The sequence below is a fragment of the Anarrhichthys ocellatus genome, unplaced genomic scaffold (genome assembly GCF_004355925.1).
Source record: "Anarrhichthys ocellatus isolate YVR2014 unplaced genomic scaffold, GSC_Weel_1.0 scaffold18, whole genome shotgun sequence".
In the NCBI taxonomy this organism is placed as follows: domain Eukaryota; kingdom Metazoa; phylum Chordata; class Actinopteri; order Perciformes; family Anarhichadidae; genus Anarrhichthys; species Anarrhichthys ocellatus.
The window spans coordinates 1,571,014-1,586,614 of NW_022280048.1; the positions used below are offsets into that span (position 1 = coordinate 1,571,014).

General features: G+C 43.9%; 2 protein-coding genes across 15 annotated transcripts in view; one reads left to right on the forward strand and one right to left on the reverse strand.

The window, feature by feature from the left end:
• Positions 1–1,245: 1,245 nt before the first annotated feature.
• stk36 (serine/threonine kinase 36 (fused homolog, Drosophila)) overlaps positions 1,246–15,601 on the forward strand; it is a 68,642-nt gene continuing 54,286 nt past the window's right edge. For 9 of the 12 annotated variants that reach the window (XM_031857104.1, XM_031857106.1, XM_031857109.1 and 6 more), the window contains exons 1-20: positions 1,247–1,720; positions 1,810–1,950; positions 2,092–2,169; positions 2,256–2,386; positions 2,470–2,719; positions 3,158–3,251; positions 3,357–3,544; positions 3,632–3,804; positions 3,891–3,996; positions 4,515–4,646; positions 4,733–4,903; positions 4,998–5,089; positions 5,201–5,264; positions 5,378–5,488; positions 5,578–5,652; positions 5,756–5,867; positions 5,959–6,085; positions 6,192–6,372; positions 6,590–7,495; positions 7,820–7,911. In XM_031857104.1, coding sequence (XP_031712964.1) covers positions 1,637–1,720; positions 1,810–1,950; positions 2,092–2,169; positions 2,256–2,386; positions 2,470–2,719; positions 3,158–3,251; positions 3,357–3,544; positions 3,632–3,804; positions 3,891–3,996; positions 4,515–4,646; positions 4,733–4,903; positions 4,998–5,089; positions 5,201–5,264; positions 5,378–5,488; positions 5,578–5,652; positions 5,756–5,867; positions 5,959–6,085; positions 6,192–6,372; positions 6,590–7,495; positions 7,820–7,911 — 3,308 coding nt within the window. In that variant the 5' untranslated portion in view covers positions 1,247–1,636. Of the gene's footprint in view, positions 1,721–1,809; positions 1,951–2,091; positions 2,170–2,255; positions 2,387–2,469; positions 2,720–3,157; positions 3,252–3,356; positions 3,545–3,631; positions 3,805–3,890; positions 3,997–4,514; positions 4,647–4,732; positions 4,904–4,997; positions 5,090–5,200; positions 5,265–5,377; positions 5,489–5,577; positions 5,653–5,755; positions 5,868–5,958; positions 6,086–6,191; positions 6,373–6,589; positions 7,496–7,819; positions 7,916–15,601 lie in introns of all 12 variants that reach the window. The other 3 variants (XM_031857115.1, XM_031857114.1, XM_031857116.1) reach the window with 3 other exon arrangements.
• On the reverse strand, positions 8,013–14,019 carry atf5a (activating transcription factor 5a). 3 transcript variants are annotated; one of them, XM_031857121.1, is made up of 4 exons: positions 13,761–14,019; positions 12,540–12,872; positions 11,132–12,320; positions 8,013–11,036 (listed from the first exon to the last, which is right to left on the reverse strand). In XM_031857121.1, exons 2-4 carry the CDS (start codon positions 12,763–12,765, stop codon positions 10,850–10,852), a joined length of 1,602 nt encoding a protein of 533 aa, XP_031712981.1. In that variant the 5' UTR covers positions 12,766–12,872; positions 13,761–14,019; the 3' UTR covers positions 8,013–10,849. The 3 variants fall into 3 exon arrangements, with proteins under 3 accessions (XP_031712981.1, XP_031712983.1, XP_031712982.1); XM_031857123.1 differs by having other exon boundaries at positions 12,624–12,872; positions 13,761–14,018; XM_031857122.1 differs by having other exon boundaries at positions 12,540–14,019.

Sequence of the window (15,601 nt, forward strand, 5' to 3'; positions counted from 1 at the left end):
GGACGCGCGTCTCAGCTCACGACTTTTTCTGCGGCCACTTGAAACTCAGCAAACCGCAGGCCTATCATCATGTCCCAACACACTGGGATGAATTATCAGATGTCTCACTCAGACCCGGCCTGACGCCGCACAATATGCAAGTTATTACTCAACACTCTTGCCCACATTGCGGAGACGCACTTAATACATTTCATCTCACATAAATAGCAGCACGCTCATGCCTATTATAAATAACTAAGAAGGGTGCTTTAATTACCTACATCTTAAATGCAACATCAGTGGGCTGCAATAATATTACAGAGATGTTAAAATCAGATGAACGTGACACAAGTCCCAATAATATTGCAGCTGAAGTCCTGTGGAGGAACAGCTGCTGTGATTCAGCTTTCATGTCGTGGTCAGGTCGATTACTGTCCGTAACTCGCATACGACATCTGGTGGACAGCACAGGAACTGGGATTGTGTGTAGTCTGATTATTACTGATGACATAAATGCAAGTAGGCTACTATATTTTGGTATGATTATGAATTACTGATAATGCCAGCATATATTAGGGTATATGTCCACTACATTTCAGAGGGACATATTGTTTTACTCAGTTGCATTTACTATTTACTTTGCAAATTAAACCTTTTTTTAGAGAACATGTGATCCCCCTTTCAAATATATTGATTTGTTATATACCACCTGTATTTATCAATTTAATCTAATGTAGCCTATCTGTTTTAATAATCAACAATGCCAGATATAATAATCACAATCATCATAATAAAACACTCTGAATGTGCCCATGCTGCATGAGTTGGCTACTTTTACATCAAGTAGCCTACATTTTGCATTTATACTTCTACTGATTTTGAATTCAGGACTTTTATTGTTGTGTAGATACTTTTACTTGAGAAAGGGATCTGAATAATACTTCCTCTACCATCACGGAGGCACATGGAGAACCACAGACAGGTGAAAGAGGGTTTAGGAGAGGAGGGGAGGTTGAGAGGCAGACTTGTTGAACTAAAAATCTGTTATCTGTGCAATACTGTGTAATGGATATATGTGCAGCAAATTCATTTTGTGTTTAAATAAGTGGCTCATCTTAAGACCACGTCCCCCTCCAGCCAGCTGCCTGCTCTGTTGTCCGTTCTCAGCCCGTTGTCAGGAACGCAACAGTGGTTGCTAGGCTAAGGACCCCTGCTTGCGTGTTGTCCACCCAATAGCCAGTTTTGAGTTTTGTATAACAATATTAAATAATGCTTTAAACAACTGTTTGTTGTTAAAATACGGAAATAAAATACTTATATGAAAGGCCACGAGTATAAATGTGCATGAAGTCAAACTTAACTGTGTCTTTTGCTACTTTTGTGAAACGGCAGTTGGCTAACCTACTTGCTCTCGAGCGTTAATCATTTTAGTTGTCACCGTATCCAAAAAAGTCCAACACGAAGCTGTGCAAAGTTTAGTTCACATTAGCATGTAAACTAGGCTGCTAGCTAGGATAGCTCGGCTAGGATTTGGGAAGTTCAAAGTTGTGTGTACAAGTACACACGTATCCTGTGCTGTCACGTAAGGAATGAAACAACCGCTCGTCTACTGTCCTAACGGATACGTTGTTTTCACCTCCTGCCGTTAACCGTCGACATGAACTCGTATCACGTCTTGGAGCTGGTGGGAGAGGGCTCATTTGGTCGAGTTTACAAGGGAAGGAAAAGATTTACCGGCCAGGTGAGTGGCTTTTGTTTGAACCGTCTGATAGCTGTGTGACTGTTCAGCCGTGTGTCGTTTCACCGTCTGTGTGTCTGCGTGTCCATTAGGTGGTGGCTCTGAAGTTCATGCCAAAGGTGGGTCGGTCTGAAAAGGAGCTGCGCAGTCTCAAACGAGAGATTGAGATCATGAGGGGGCTTCAACATCCAAATATCGTTCAACTCTTTGACAGCTTTGAGACTAAAACTGAGGTACTACTGTAATCTCCTCTCAAAGAAACAATGCATGCATGTGCTTAGTTCACAAACTATTGCTACTAATTACATAATTTGATCCACCTAACCACTTATCTTTCCATGTGAGTTCATAATCGCTCTCTATGTTTGTAACAGGTTGTGGTTGTCACAGAGTATGCAGAGGGTCAGCTGTTCCAGATCCTTGAGGATGATGGGAACTTACCAGAGAGCCAGGTAATCACTGTCAGTGTACAGAGCAATGCCAGGAGTCACACTCATCATGGTTTCTCATGATCATCATTCTTCCACTTCCTTCCAAGGTCCGTGAGATCGCCTGCCAGCTGGTCTCGGCTCTGTATTATCTACACTCCCATCGCATTCTTCATCGGGACATGAAACCACAGAACATCCTGTTGGGGAAAAGTGGGGTCGTGAAACTGTGTGACTTTGGGTAGGTAGCTATTTTAAAGACAAAGTAGCTGCATCGCTCAAATACCACGAAGATCAGCTACATGTGATGCAATCTTGCCGTAGGTTTGCGAGGGCCATGAGCGTCTCCACCTTGGTGCTGACTTCCATCAAGGGAACGCCACTGTACATGTCTCCTGAGCTGGTGGAGGAGAAGCCGTATGACCACACTGCTGATCTCTGGTCTCTGGGCTGCATCCTTTATGAACTCCACACGGGGGCGCCTCCGTTCTACACCAACTCCATTTTCCACCTGGTGCAGCTCATAGTGAGGAACCCAGTCAAATGGCCAGACACTATGAGCGACACCTGCACGGTACAGTATACATTAGCTACAGTCTGATCGTGCTGCATCGTGTGTAGGTCAAAGCTAACATCCGCACCGTGTTCAAATCGTTAGCCAGGTGGCCAGAGCTGTGCTTACGGGCAGGACCATAAAAGGGATTTTAGAAATACTGAGGTTTTAGTCCAAGTACCACCTCTACACCCGCAGCCCAGTTCAGATCATTTTGACCAGACCCCAAAAACAAATGTCTTAAATCTGGAGCTCTCCTCTTATTATTGCCATAAAAGTAGTCAAATGTATCATTTATTTTCTTTTTTGCCACAGAAGGTAAACAGCACTTCAGGGGACTCAAACTCTCACGTTTTAGCCGAAAGTAGTGAGGAAATGTCCCTGTTTTTCTCAGTGATGGCTACAAGCCTGTTAACGGATAGACGAGTCATCGGTGCTAATCTCATGTTTCCCTTCAAGAGTTTCCTGAAAGGCTTGTTGACCAAAGACCCTCAGAAGCGGTTGTCGTGGCCGTACCTCCTGAGACATCCCTTTGTTGCTGATGGTGTTTTAGGTGATGTTTAAAAAATGCCAAATGAGCATGACGCTGGTCTGTTTTTGAGATTATTCTAATGTCTGATTTGAACTCTTTTATTCCCGTGTTGATGTGTTGGCCCAGTGCTGTCAGACACAGGCGTTTTCAGCCCTCTGACAGTCACACCCACCCCAGACATGATGGCGCTGAAACTTCAGCAAGTGGCGGCAAAGACGGTACCGACTCCTGGAGGGAGCAGATTATTGCGGAGGGCCAGGAAACAGACAGACGACGGCAAAACAGGGAAACCGGCAGGCGGTGATGGTGCGAAAGTGAGTCACATATTGATTTTTCATTCTTAAATTAGTCACATGGAAATTCATGGAGGAGCTTTAAGCCGTTCTGTGTACACTTGACAGAAAGAGAAGGACGGAGTGGGAAATGATAAGGTCAACTATGCAATAACAGCAGCATCCCCGAGAGCCAAGCCGTCTTCCAGTGAGGTCTCCGTTACCTCAGTACACTCGGTCATGACAGCTGCCAATCAAAGTCTACACCCAAAGACTCAAGCCTGCGTGAAATCCAAACACAGGTGTATGGAAGTTCAGAATAAAGGTACAATAGTCTACCAAAACAGACTGAGGTGTGTGTTCACGGCTGTGGTCATTTCCTCCGCAGGGGTCAGATCAGCAGGGACTATGAACAGGAGTTTCCCTCTGTAGAGGTCGGGCCGCGACTAGTGCAGGGATGCAGTGCAGACAGCCGGACCACACTGCACAGGCAGGTCAGTGCCGGCTGCTTGAAGACATTTCCAATTGAGAAAATGTGTCTTGTTCCATAATGTAGAGTATATATTCCCTTCCAGCTGCAAATCTGCCCTGGTAATAGATAAACTGTTCGCTATCTTAAAGTCAATTTTTCAACCTGGACCCTAATTTCCCATGTTTTGTGTCGTAAGTTACTGATGGGGCAACAATTTTTGAAATTGGTCCAGTATTGAACAAGACGCTGTAACCGGCAGCCAAGCTGTAAGGACAACTGCGCACCGTCAATACTGAAATCGTTGTTCAAACACTTATAATACAATCTGAGTAGCAACAAAAAGCACTTTTAGTTAACGTTACTTGACATTGATGCTGCACAATAGCCCTGGTTTTGTTCAATACTGGACCAACTTCTAAAATTGTTGTCCCGATTAGTCTCTTAGACACAAAATATGTGAAGTTCCTTGTTGAAACATATCATAGTTACGCTTTAAAGGAAAATGTGTCTTATAGTATGAATGATGTCTTGTTCTTTCAGGATGTGGACTGTGAGGATTATTGGGAGAAACTTGCCCAAGAATCAGATCCGAGCAGGCAGCAGAGAGAACCGTTAAATTACAGTGCAGTTATACCTCAACTGAAATCCAAGATCCTGGCATTTAAAGCTCAGGTACTTGGGTACAATATTCAATCAAGCATAAATTGCTTCTCCCGCCGAACAATTTAACATGTAGTCTTTTTTCTTTGTACGGTTAGCTGACAGGTGGCGTTATGAAAGAACCGTGGCGGGTTCACCTCCCGCTGAAGGTCTTGCGCAACCTGATTGTGACCTCTGACCTTGATAAGTCGCATCACGTTGGTCATGAACTCCCTCGTGTCCTCTTTGACCTCGTCCGTGATGCTGTAGAAAACTCGCACGTCATCAAGGTCAGTGCTCAGGAATGGAACCATATCCAGCAATGAATGAAACAATCCTGGCACAGTATTCCTATTTCTTTTCCTACTTTTTTTCCTTACTCAGCAGCCATGGAGTGTCCGAGCATATGGAGAAATGATTGTTGTGCTTCTGATCTACTGGGAGAAGCACTGTGACTGGGTGGAAGAAGAGCACAGGTTAAGATTTAGCACTGAAGCTGATCTTGCTAATTAGTTGAACCCTGTACGTACAGTGAGTGACTATCGTAAATCAACTATTGCAGCTCATCATCTGTTCTCTCCCTGTAGACCAGAAGAGTTCACCAAGCCTTTCATCACAATCCTCAGTGAACCAGACCTCGTCCCTTTGGCGGTGAGCACTCATTGAAGTTAGTCTGTGCATTTCATAGACTGACTGGCGATTTATTTTTGTTTATATATCTTGTTAGTTGTGTGACACATTTGACTTTGTGATCTCTTCTGTAGCATCTGGCTGCCTCTGTTTTGTCTCTGTTAACACAACACGATGTTCACGTCAAAGTGGATATGGACAATCTAACCTCCTTGCTGAAAGAACTGCTTTTGGACTCCTATGAGGTACTGAAACTGTGAGAAGTAATCTGGCAATAATTTGACAACTTTGACCAGTTTAAATTGATCCACTATTGTGTCATGTGCCTCGTCAGCCCCAACTCTCTCTCCCCTCTGGCTTTGGACTCTGTGACGGCGTCCTGTCTTTAGTCCTGCACACACTCTCTGAGGTCAGACAACAACTACAATGTGTTAAAAACAACTTGACTGGATAGACACCAGATAGACCTGCAATTTCTTCCTCTGAGCTTTGCCTGATTTTTCTTTTAACAGCAGGAAAATAGCTCTTCAAGTTTGGACCCAGTAATGTTTCTGGATTTATGGAAAGCAATTGGCAGTTCACTAGCCAGGACACCACCAGGCACAGACTTCTGTTCGGCAAATGGTAAATATACGTACATGTCTAATGATGTCCACCATTGTTTAACAACACTAACAGCGTCTTTTCAAATTTTTTCCTTTTCTTTTGACATCAGGGCTTCATTCCTTTTTGTCTACCGCGCTGTTCATCTTCACCGAGGATCCACACTCATGCATTGCTCTGTTTTCTGAGCCCGAATCAACATGTGTGTACACTCTGGGCCAGCTGCTGGGCACCGACTGGTTGGTTCTCAGATTTCCTAACTTACCGTTTCATTCGTACCACCAATCTTAGAGCAGCACAGCTGCTACGTCTGAAGCTAACAATATCATATGATGTTCCCTCCAGTCTTCATTTGTTTGCTGAAGGCCGTCCTGGGAGACTCGAGGTGGATCCGGGTCCTGACAGCCTGTCTGTGTTGAGCTGCCACTTGTTGTGCTTCCCGTTCGCTCTGGACCTTCCTTCAGACGCCGTGTCCGCGATTTTACAGTCGTACGACAGTTGTGGAATAGTGGCGAGCCTCCTGCAGGTGAGAGCCTTCCCGTGCTCCAATAAAGACCTTGCTGACAAACACAATCCTCTGATGCAACGCAGGATAACTCTTGCAGTAGGCTCACATCAGCCACACACTACTGTACATCTTAATGTCTCTGTTCTTTTGCGAGAGCGATGCGCCGTTTGTTGTCGGCTGTTTGATCTGTGACGAGTTGTCTGGGTGATTTTTGTTTTTTTCCATGCTTTGGCAGGTAATTCAGACTCTTCCTCCTGCGCTGTTGGAGCTGCCTCTCTCCCTGCTGAGCCGTTTGCTCCTGTGTGACCCCGAGCGCTCCATTTCCTGCCTCGGAAAAGACGCTCGTGGTTTTTTCGCGCCACCGAGGGACAGCCAGCTCGCCGCCTCCAAACACCAGACTCCGCTGCGCAGAACCGCAAGCTCCCTGCTGGCTGACTTTCTGCAGCTGGATGTGCTGTGGGACTCTGCCGTGGAGCTCTTAACTCTGTTGTCCCAAGTAGCCCGCTGTTGCCCCCGGCCCGCCCGCCTTCGGCTTCACCTGGAAGCCTCGGCGCTGCGCCAGGCGCTGGCTCACTCTTGTGACCAGATCAGGGCCACCACATGCAGACTTCTAGGAAACTTAGATCCATTCAGGCCTCCCACGCTGCACACCTTGCAGCCTGACATTTTCAAAAGCATGATAGAGTGTCTTCACGATTCCTGCATGCCTGTCCGACGTATGGCTTGCAGGGCGGTTGGGAACTGGTTGGGATGTATGGCAGCAGGGGCAAGGTTTAAAACGGGTGGCATTGACAGTACAGGGTGGGGCGAAGGGAAGGCACACAATGAGGCAGCAGGAGATTTGGCTGTTATAGTAGAACAGGGATTGGACGATGAGGAGGGGCGCAGTTGGACAGAGGAAGCCAGGAGGACGGCGGTGCCACTGACGTCTCTGATCACTGACCCCGATGCCTTCACGCGTCGCCACTGTTGTGCAGCCCTGGGAAACCTGGTACATGTCGATGGAGCTGTATCCCTGTTGTTGGCGGAGCACACGTCCAGCCTGCTCCTGAGAGCTGCGTGCATGGATTCCCATAATGCAGTGAGGCAAGCAGCCATAGCAACCCTGTGCCTGTACAGCGAGCAGGACGCAATACGTCAGGTAACACGATGAACAGGTCGCAGGAGGGCAGAGGTCAACGCTACAAATAGGATTTCAGTTTTTTTGAATTTGGATAGAAAGACCTTTTTTTTTATTTAATGACAGTTTCTTAATGGTAGAAAACAATTACCACTATTTACATTTAAGCAGCATTGCCTTGAGCCCATTCCTTCCTTTTATATAAACTTGTTTTCTAGTCTTAGTTCATTGCAAATTCTTAAATGCTCTGCAGATGTTTTGTCACCTCTGTGCTATAGTGTGATCACTTTAAACATGTAAACAAATATTTTCCAGTCGGTCACTTTCTTTTGCGTTCGTTTGAAGGTCCTGAGATCCCTCGACGCCAGTAAGAAACTTCTTCAGGCTTCACAACACGCAGCTCCACAATGTGACTATCACCAGCTCATCGGACAGCTGTAAGTGAGTCCAAATAAACATGAATGGTAGCACATTTAAATGTCTTGTAAATATTTCTTCTCCTTCCTTACATTACAAAAGTCCTTCCTCCTGTCTCCTATATTCAGAATTCATGTCCCATTTATTATTTTTTATAAAGTGTCTTTTTTTTATTTAAAGATTAGTGGACTTAATACATGGAATCATAGCGGTGGATATAAAAACTAACTTTTCTTTCTGGAGATCTTCGTTGGCACAGCAGAAATTGTGTCTGTGTGTTGAAATAAAACCAAAGTGTGTTGTTACTGTTATCTGATGTTTCATTTAATGACACCAGCTGTTGGGGAAAAAAAAACTATTCAAATGGAATCGAAATTCCACAAAGACGAATGTCTTTTTAATTAGAGAAGAGCTTATTTTTTCCTTTCGCACTCCGCAGTGATAAACACCAGTGGTTGTTATAAGCGCTACAAATAGGTGAGTTATAAACGTTTCATTCAAATAGTTTCAGGTTGTAGTTTTTGTACATTTTGGTTGACTTCAGTTAGCGCCCGTCATTTAAAAGTCGTGTTTCAGTATAGAGGATGTCGTCTACAGATTTTAAAGCCTTTTGGGGCAAAATTGTGATTCTTGGTGGTATAAATAATATCGACTTTTATTTTGCAACTGCGAACGGCATTTTAACAAACGTCGGGCTGAACGTTCACTCCTTTTTAAATTGTTCTTTTTTTTTTTTTTTTAGCTTTACATCGACTAACAATAAGCGCTTAATAATGACATTTATAGCTTTATAAAAAATAGTTATGGAGCTGTTTGTCTCAGTTCTGACCGCATGGGGAGTGAATGATGGGCCGCGTGTCGGATCAGAGAGCAGCGCGTGTCGGTGTCCGTCAGGCCCTACAGGTTTGTAATGTGCATTTTTACAAAAAATATTAAGTTATGACATTCAAGAGCCACGACTTGTTTTCAAGATAAATTTGACAGCATATTGTAATTTCGGATTATTACAACAGTCGGTGTAGGTAAAAAACAAACATTTCCGGTCAATTCACCAACTCGGAGAGAAACCCTCTGAAAGAACACAAAGGACTGAGTTAATGATTCACTTTACTTTATTTTTTTAGGAAAAAAAAAAACCTGACGCCACACAAATGACATATGCATATATGATTAAATGAACATGGAGTTACAAAGCGTTATTATGTGCTGTCACATATTTTTGGTTTTAACAATCGGAGTTGATAGTGCACCGCAGGAGGGTCGAACAATGTGACTTTAATTTCTTGCCAAAAGCTGAATAAACACATTAAATAAACGGCTAAAAGTCCGCGTTCGTATCCAAGATTGTCTTAAAATAAATATGCATAGAAAAAAAATCCATCCTCGCTATAGGCATGTTTAACAGTAACGGTAGTGCTTATTTCCTTAGCAATAAATCCGATTGGGAAATAAATTCGACAATATCCTCTTACACCAAAGATAACACTGCAAACGCATGAACAAATAACCTAATGAGATTTTTTTCAGTAATTTTCAACAAAGAAAAGGCTAACGCACTTCACTCCCTGAACATACAAAAGTTGTTACAAATTAGTGCAGATCAGCCAGAGGCCTATAAAACGTATTGCCATAACGAGCACTTTAGAGAAAAAAAAATCCCCTTTATTTCTGAAATTCTACATTTTCTACTCCGTTTATGGAAAAACATGCAGAGGGAGGCTGCTAAAACTCAACTAGTTACAATATTTGTACATATGGAAACCCCTTTTTTTTTACATCAGGAAAACCTGTATGTCAATAGCAGTGAAATCTTTATGTAAAATGAAGAACATGAATCATCCACTGCATGTGTAGGACTGGAGAACAAATTGTATATCCTGAGTTGCAAGATTGTATAATTTGCAAAAATGTTGCAAACTGCAACAAACACAATACAAGCTTCTTACTTCAAAACTGACATTAGCTAATTCTTTTTTGGTCACAGAATTAATAATTTGGACATTAGTCTGGAAGAAACGGGTGATTTGGGCATTAAGAGTAATGCAAATATCAGGAGAAAAAACTAATTTAAATACAGTAGAGAAAGTAATATTTCTAACAAAGCTGAGTAAAATGTAAATGTTTAAGGAACTTCATGCTCAAAACATCCAAATCCTTTTAGCGACTGAATATTTTGGGCTGCATTAAACCTGAAGTCAAAGGCTTTGTCCAAAATGAATTTAACGACATTAAAATGATAAAAAAATATTTGCTAAATTGATGACAAAAAGTTCCTTGCTCTTCTGTACATCGGTCGTTCTCTCCGCAGTTGTAAAAGTCAATACATCTTCAAGCGCAATCCTAATATTCTAAAATATTCATAGCAATCAAACTAACATTTGCTGTTCAAGAGAGGCGAGAAATTATTCTAGAAAAGTATTTGGTTTGAAAGATGTGTTCAAAAATGAAATGATGCACTTTCATGTGTAGACACCAACAACATATTTGACGACTTCAACTATCGTAAAGGGCGATACAGTAATTGTAAAAAAAAAAAAAAAAAAAAAATTGAAAATGTAAAAAAACAACAACATTCAGTTCTATTGCTGACATCAATTCCAATGTAAGGCTGTTAATGATATTAAACCTGCATAATGAGCATCGCTTCTTCAGAAATAACCGTATTTCAATTAGTAGATCCAGGCAGTGAGAGATCTATTAAACATGATTGTCATTGAAAGCATTGCAATGCCACAGTGCAGGCTCAAGTGATCAGAGTGCGAAAGCAATGGAAGCATTGGATAGTGTTGATTTTAAAATGTAAAAAATAATTCACATTAGCAAAGCATGCATTTACCCCACCCGCCATTAAAAAAAACCCCAAAATTAAACATTCAATTCTGGACAATCTTACAGACACAAAGAGCGCCACATTCTCCCTGTTGCGCCCTCTTTAAATGTACTTGCAGGAGCTCGGTGTTAGGCGGTCGTGTCCTGCTTGTGCCTTTGGCTGCGGGCCTTGTAAACTTCAATCAGCAGGTCTTTGACATACTGGATTTCACGTTCTACCGACTCTGCCTTGTCCCGGAGCTCCCGGTTCTTCCCTTCGAGGCCGTGCAACTGTTCCTCCAGAGAATCTAGCTCCACCCTTTTTCTCTGGCGGTACCTGCGTTGAGGAAAGCAAAAGATTAAATGCAGATCTTTACCTGTGAAATCATGTCGGAGGTCGCATTTTGAATCGAGCTGAGAACTAAAGGTCACCTGTGAGCGGCGGTTTTGTTCTGATCTCTCTTCTTCTGCTTGCGCTTGCCGCCTTCGACTGGAACGAGGTCCTCTTCGTAGCTCAAAGCACAGTGGTCTTCCTTCAGCCTGCATGCTTGCCTGCACCCCGAAGACTCCAGGTTCAGACTCTCCCTAGCCATTAAAAGACACTCTGGGCCCTGATCCTCCAGGAAGTTACAGTGCAAATCATGTTGCCCTATCTGCAGACTCTCTGACTTCACCTGCTCGTTGATGGTGCTTAAGAAGCTATGATAGGCCTCAGACTGTGCTGTCGCTGGAATATAGCAACCTTCGCCGCTCTCCGTCTTCCACGAAACACTGGCTTTTGTCATCTCCACACTCGCTTTGATGCTACTCAGCGCCTCGTTGCTACCGGTGCCTCCGCTGACCTCCCTCATGCTGTACATCAGCAGGTCCTCTTTCTTGTGCGGGACGTTAAGCGATCCGCCAAAGCCGAATCCACCGCCGACAACCTTCGCGCCACCTACGACATCTTGACCGAAACAGCAATTTTTGTCGTCTCTTGGCAGGATGGCACATCTTCTGACCTCGACTGCACTACCCAGACAGTAGCTCTTCCCTACCAGCTGCTCGTCCTCGGCACAGTCGTAGTTACCTGTGAGGGTCACCGATGCGTTACCTGAGTTGCTTCCTTTGGAGCTCAACAAACTGTTGTCATAGCCGTCGCTGAACCTCACGCCGTCAGGTACTCTTTTCCTAACACACCCACTGGGCCGACTGCAGCTGTACGGGGCGTGTCTTGGATTTTTGGATCGCCCAATGGGCCCGCCACAGATACTCAGCAGGTCCAGTTCTCCGGTTGCCAGGGTAACAAGGAGTGGGCTGGATTCCGATTGGTTGGATGTGGAGTATGATGCGTATGGCAGCTGAGTGAACGGCTGAGGACCCGCCGGCAGTGGACCCCTGTCGCATTTCGCGAGCCTCGGCCCTTTCTCTGGCAGCGGCTCGGACAGGAAGTAGTCCTCCAGTTGGGCGAGTTCCTCTTGCAGCAGAGAGGTCATGACCTCCAAGTCGGAGGGCACCTGGATATCATTCTGGAGGGGCGAAGGGGGAAGGGAGGCATTGGTGGAAGAGGGAGGGGAAGGAGGGTTTGGGAGGTACGAGGAGAAATCCACTTCTTCCGTCATCCAGTCAGTGAGACCATCACCTATTGGGCAGAGAGAAAAATTGCAATCGTGAGAAGCTGTTGGGTGGAGGAAAACATCACAGCTAAATAACAACGTTCATGCAAACATTGTAAAAATGTCAGTCGACCAATGTTGCACGAAGGCAGAATCCGATCGGCAATAGCAAAAGCAAAGCAAGCTTTTTACAAACTATAGTTGTAGCGTATCAACATACTAGGCGTAGATAGTTTTTTACTTACTGTTCGAGAAGGACGAATGTGCTGCAGTGCCGAGCCCACCTGAAATGGGAAAAAATATAAAAAAGCGTACTCGCTGCAACTCACCAATTAAGTGCTGACTCTCCTCTGACACCTCCCCCCTGCGCCCCTGTGATTGGCTGTGGTTAGCCTGTGGGTGAGAAGGAGCGAGGGGGTCTGCCGGGCAGACACGAAGAGTCTTCCAAACAGGAGCTGATGTTGCCATCATAGTGTCTGTCGGCGCTTTGATTCAGTCCAAGTCCGAGCATGTGCTGAGGGCAAGAGGGGTCTGACAGATGGGCCACAGAGAGCAGGGCTGGGTGAGCATAATGAAACCTGGAGGGGAAACACAAACGTGGATCAGAAACATGCCGCCGAAGAAAAAAAGATGCAACTTAGTCAGTCGACCGGGAATATCAGGAATATCACACTCGCTGCCCTCAGCAAGTTTCTCAACAGCAGTCTGTCTGTTGATGGAGATAAAATAAAGAATAAGAAATCGCCTGCAGGTCATCATGTAAGAATAATGGGTTTTGTTTTTTTTAGCTATAAGGAAATAACTTTCCAAAACATGAATATTTACATCAAATATCAAATATTTAAAATAGAATGGATCATGAACACTTTCAAAAACCAACCCTCAGAATTGACAAAGTCAGTGATACACACATGACATCTGTGTCCTCTGAGCTTTGAACTCCCTCAAAAGCAAAATGCACTTGACGTCCTCAAAGCACGTGGGACCTCGTAACGCTGTCAACGGCCCAACTGTTGCTAACTCTAGATTACAGAAACTCTCTAAAGTGAGAAAGCAGATCAGCTGCTTCTAATCGCATGTCCCTTTTTAAATGAATCACTTCTGTTTGACGACTGAAGCGGGATAGGTGGCGATAACTAAATAGAAACCCGATGCATGCTGAAAGTGACATAAATGTGATGCTCTCCGGTGTATAACAACATAGGCTGGAGGCTATACGTGTAACAGCTGTCCCTGTCATCAAAGCAACCCAAAACAGACTAAACGCCATTAAAGAAGCATTAAATATTTAGGCAAATGGTCTAAAAGAAGATATTAAAATAAAATAAACTGTATAAAGCAGATAAGCCAGCATAAGAACGGACCGCTCCGCTACGTCTGACACACGAGCAGATATACAGCAAACACAGCGATGCAGAAACAAACCGGAGCCGACGTGTGTGCATAGTAGAGAGAGTTTCACTTACTCCATTCTTGCAGAGAAAAAGGTAGAGCACGTAGGGTGCGGAGCACGATTTCTTATCGGGTCCAACAACTTCGCGAGTTTAAAGAGCCATGTTTCAGCTCGCGGTATCCGGGACAGCGCAACAACAACAACAAAAAGAAGAAGGACGAGTTGTTGCTTTGTTGTGGTCGACCTGTAAACTGAGCGGCTGCTTTAATTGTGAGAAAGCATCAGTTCATTCACACCTAGCAACCGACTGCGTCACCGTGCTGCTGAGCGTAGATCCCTCCGCCCCCACCCTCCGCGTCTCACAGAAGGACGTCCCACAAACTCTCTGTTGTAAAAGTACACTACTCAGTAAAGTACTCGTTCCTTTCGTGCTTGTTTCAAAAGTACCACCGTTAATAAAGTATGATTAGTTGTGATTTCGTATAATAGGCTTGCTGTTGTAATACAGCCACACAATGGAGATGGCTTTAACGCGTTGCGTAAAAAAGGAAACAAAACCGGAAAAAGTAAATAGAAAGGTAGTAAAAGAATACCACGTGGGCTGCAGTGACTGTCCAGCTCCTAGATGTAAAGTATCAACACTAAACACTAAATCATGGTCTGTGATTTAATGAAGCTGGGAAAGTTAGAAGCGGGAGGGAAATAATAAGTAGTTCCTATCTTGTTCAGACTAGCTGTAGTGTTGATATATCGGTAGTAATCCGACAAGTCCTCACATTATGTAACGCGTTACAACTAGTATTGTTTCTCTTATAACCCGTTGTTGCTACAGAGACAGGAAGTTACAAATGATCCAAACCCAGATGATGGACTTAGTTTACGTGGACTCGGCTCTCAAATACACACCACTACAGTTTAGAGACTGTACTTTACTATGCGGCATGGTATTGTTTTGACGAGGGACTATTTGATTCACAGCGCACTTTGTTGTTCAGACGTCTGTTGCATCGCCGTTGCATCAGTGGTCCATGTTCAGAGCGATTGGCTGCGCGTGCACAGGCTGCCAGTCTGTCATTGGTTGGATTCTGCTACAAGTGAAACCTGATTGGTCAGCGGTAGGCAAGGCAAAGCATCACTGTGTTGTTATCTTTTTTTTTCTTCTTCCTGCAGTGCAGACTGTGCACATGTTTCAGGTAAACAAACCGGGTGTGGATATCGGTGCTGCAGTTTTTTTTTTTTAAAGCTGAGAAAAGCTTTTTGTGTCACAGTTTTACCAAACAGCTTGTGGTAATCAAGTCAGACTGATTATGCAGCAGAGCAAACTAAATGAGAGTTTAAGTCGTTAAATACCAGGCGGAAAAGATGCTCATCATAGGAAGTCATGTTGTCACCACAGACATGTCTCTTTGTGTTATTATTTAGTTACTTAATTGTAAATATGTCAAATCATGCTTTAATTTTCCTTTCTTTGTAAATGTAATTAATAGCTGTCAGTTTATGTGGGTCTCAACTACACCAGGTCATTGTTTGACGAAACAACACCGAGTCAGTGAATAATGGAAGATATCTTATTCAAGTATTCAAGGATATATTCATTTTACTTCTGCAACACAGAATGAGTGTTATCATAACATACTTTGACAATCCTGTATTTCCGTGGCTCATTTGCGAGAAGCAGCTGGCGGAACCGATTTAATATCACTTGTAATGACTGTCAATCATTATGTGAGAAACACAGCCTTGTTTTTCTCATTTCAGCAAATCCTGAAGCTGAGTGAATGTGCGGTTCTCCTGTTGCTATAGTAATAGCGGACACTGCCCCCTATTTTAGACTTGTTTTCTGGTTGCTGTTGCCATGGGATTTGCATCTCTCTCTCTCTCTCTCTCTCTCTCTCTCTCTCTCTCTCTCTCTCT

Excerpts from the sequence above, each read along its gene's own strand:
- atf5a (XM_031857121.1), bottom strand. The coding sequence starts at position 12,765 with ATGATGGCAACATCAGCTCCTGTTTGGAAGACTCTTCGTGTCTGCCCG. Across the intron at positions 12,321-12,539 it reads ACATTCGTCCTTCTCGAACA|GTGATGGTCTCACTGACTGG; the intron begins GTAAGTAAAAAA and ends TCTGCCCAATAG. Across the intron at positions 11,037-11,131 it reads AACAAAACCGCCGCTCACAG|GTACCGCCAGAGAAAAAGGG; the intron begins GTGACCTTTAGT and ends TCCTCAACGCAG.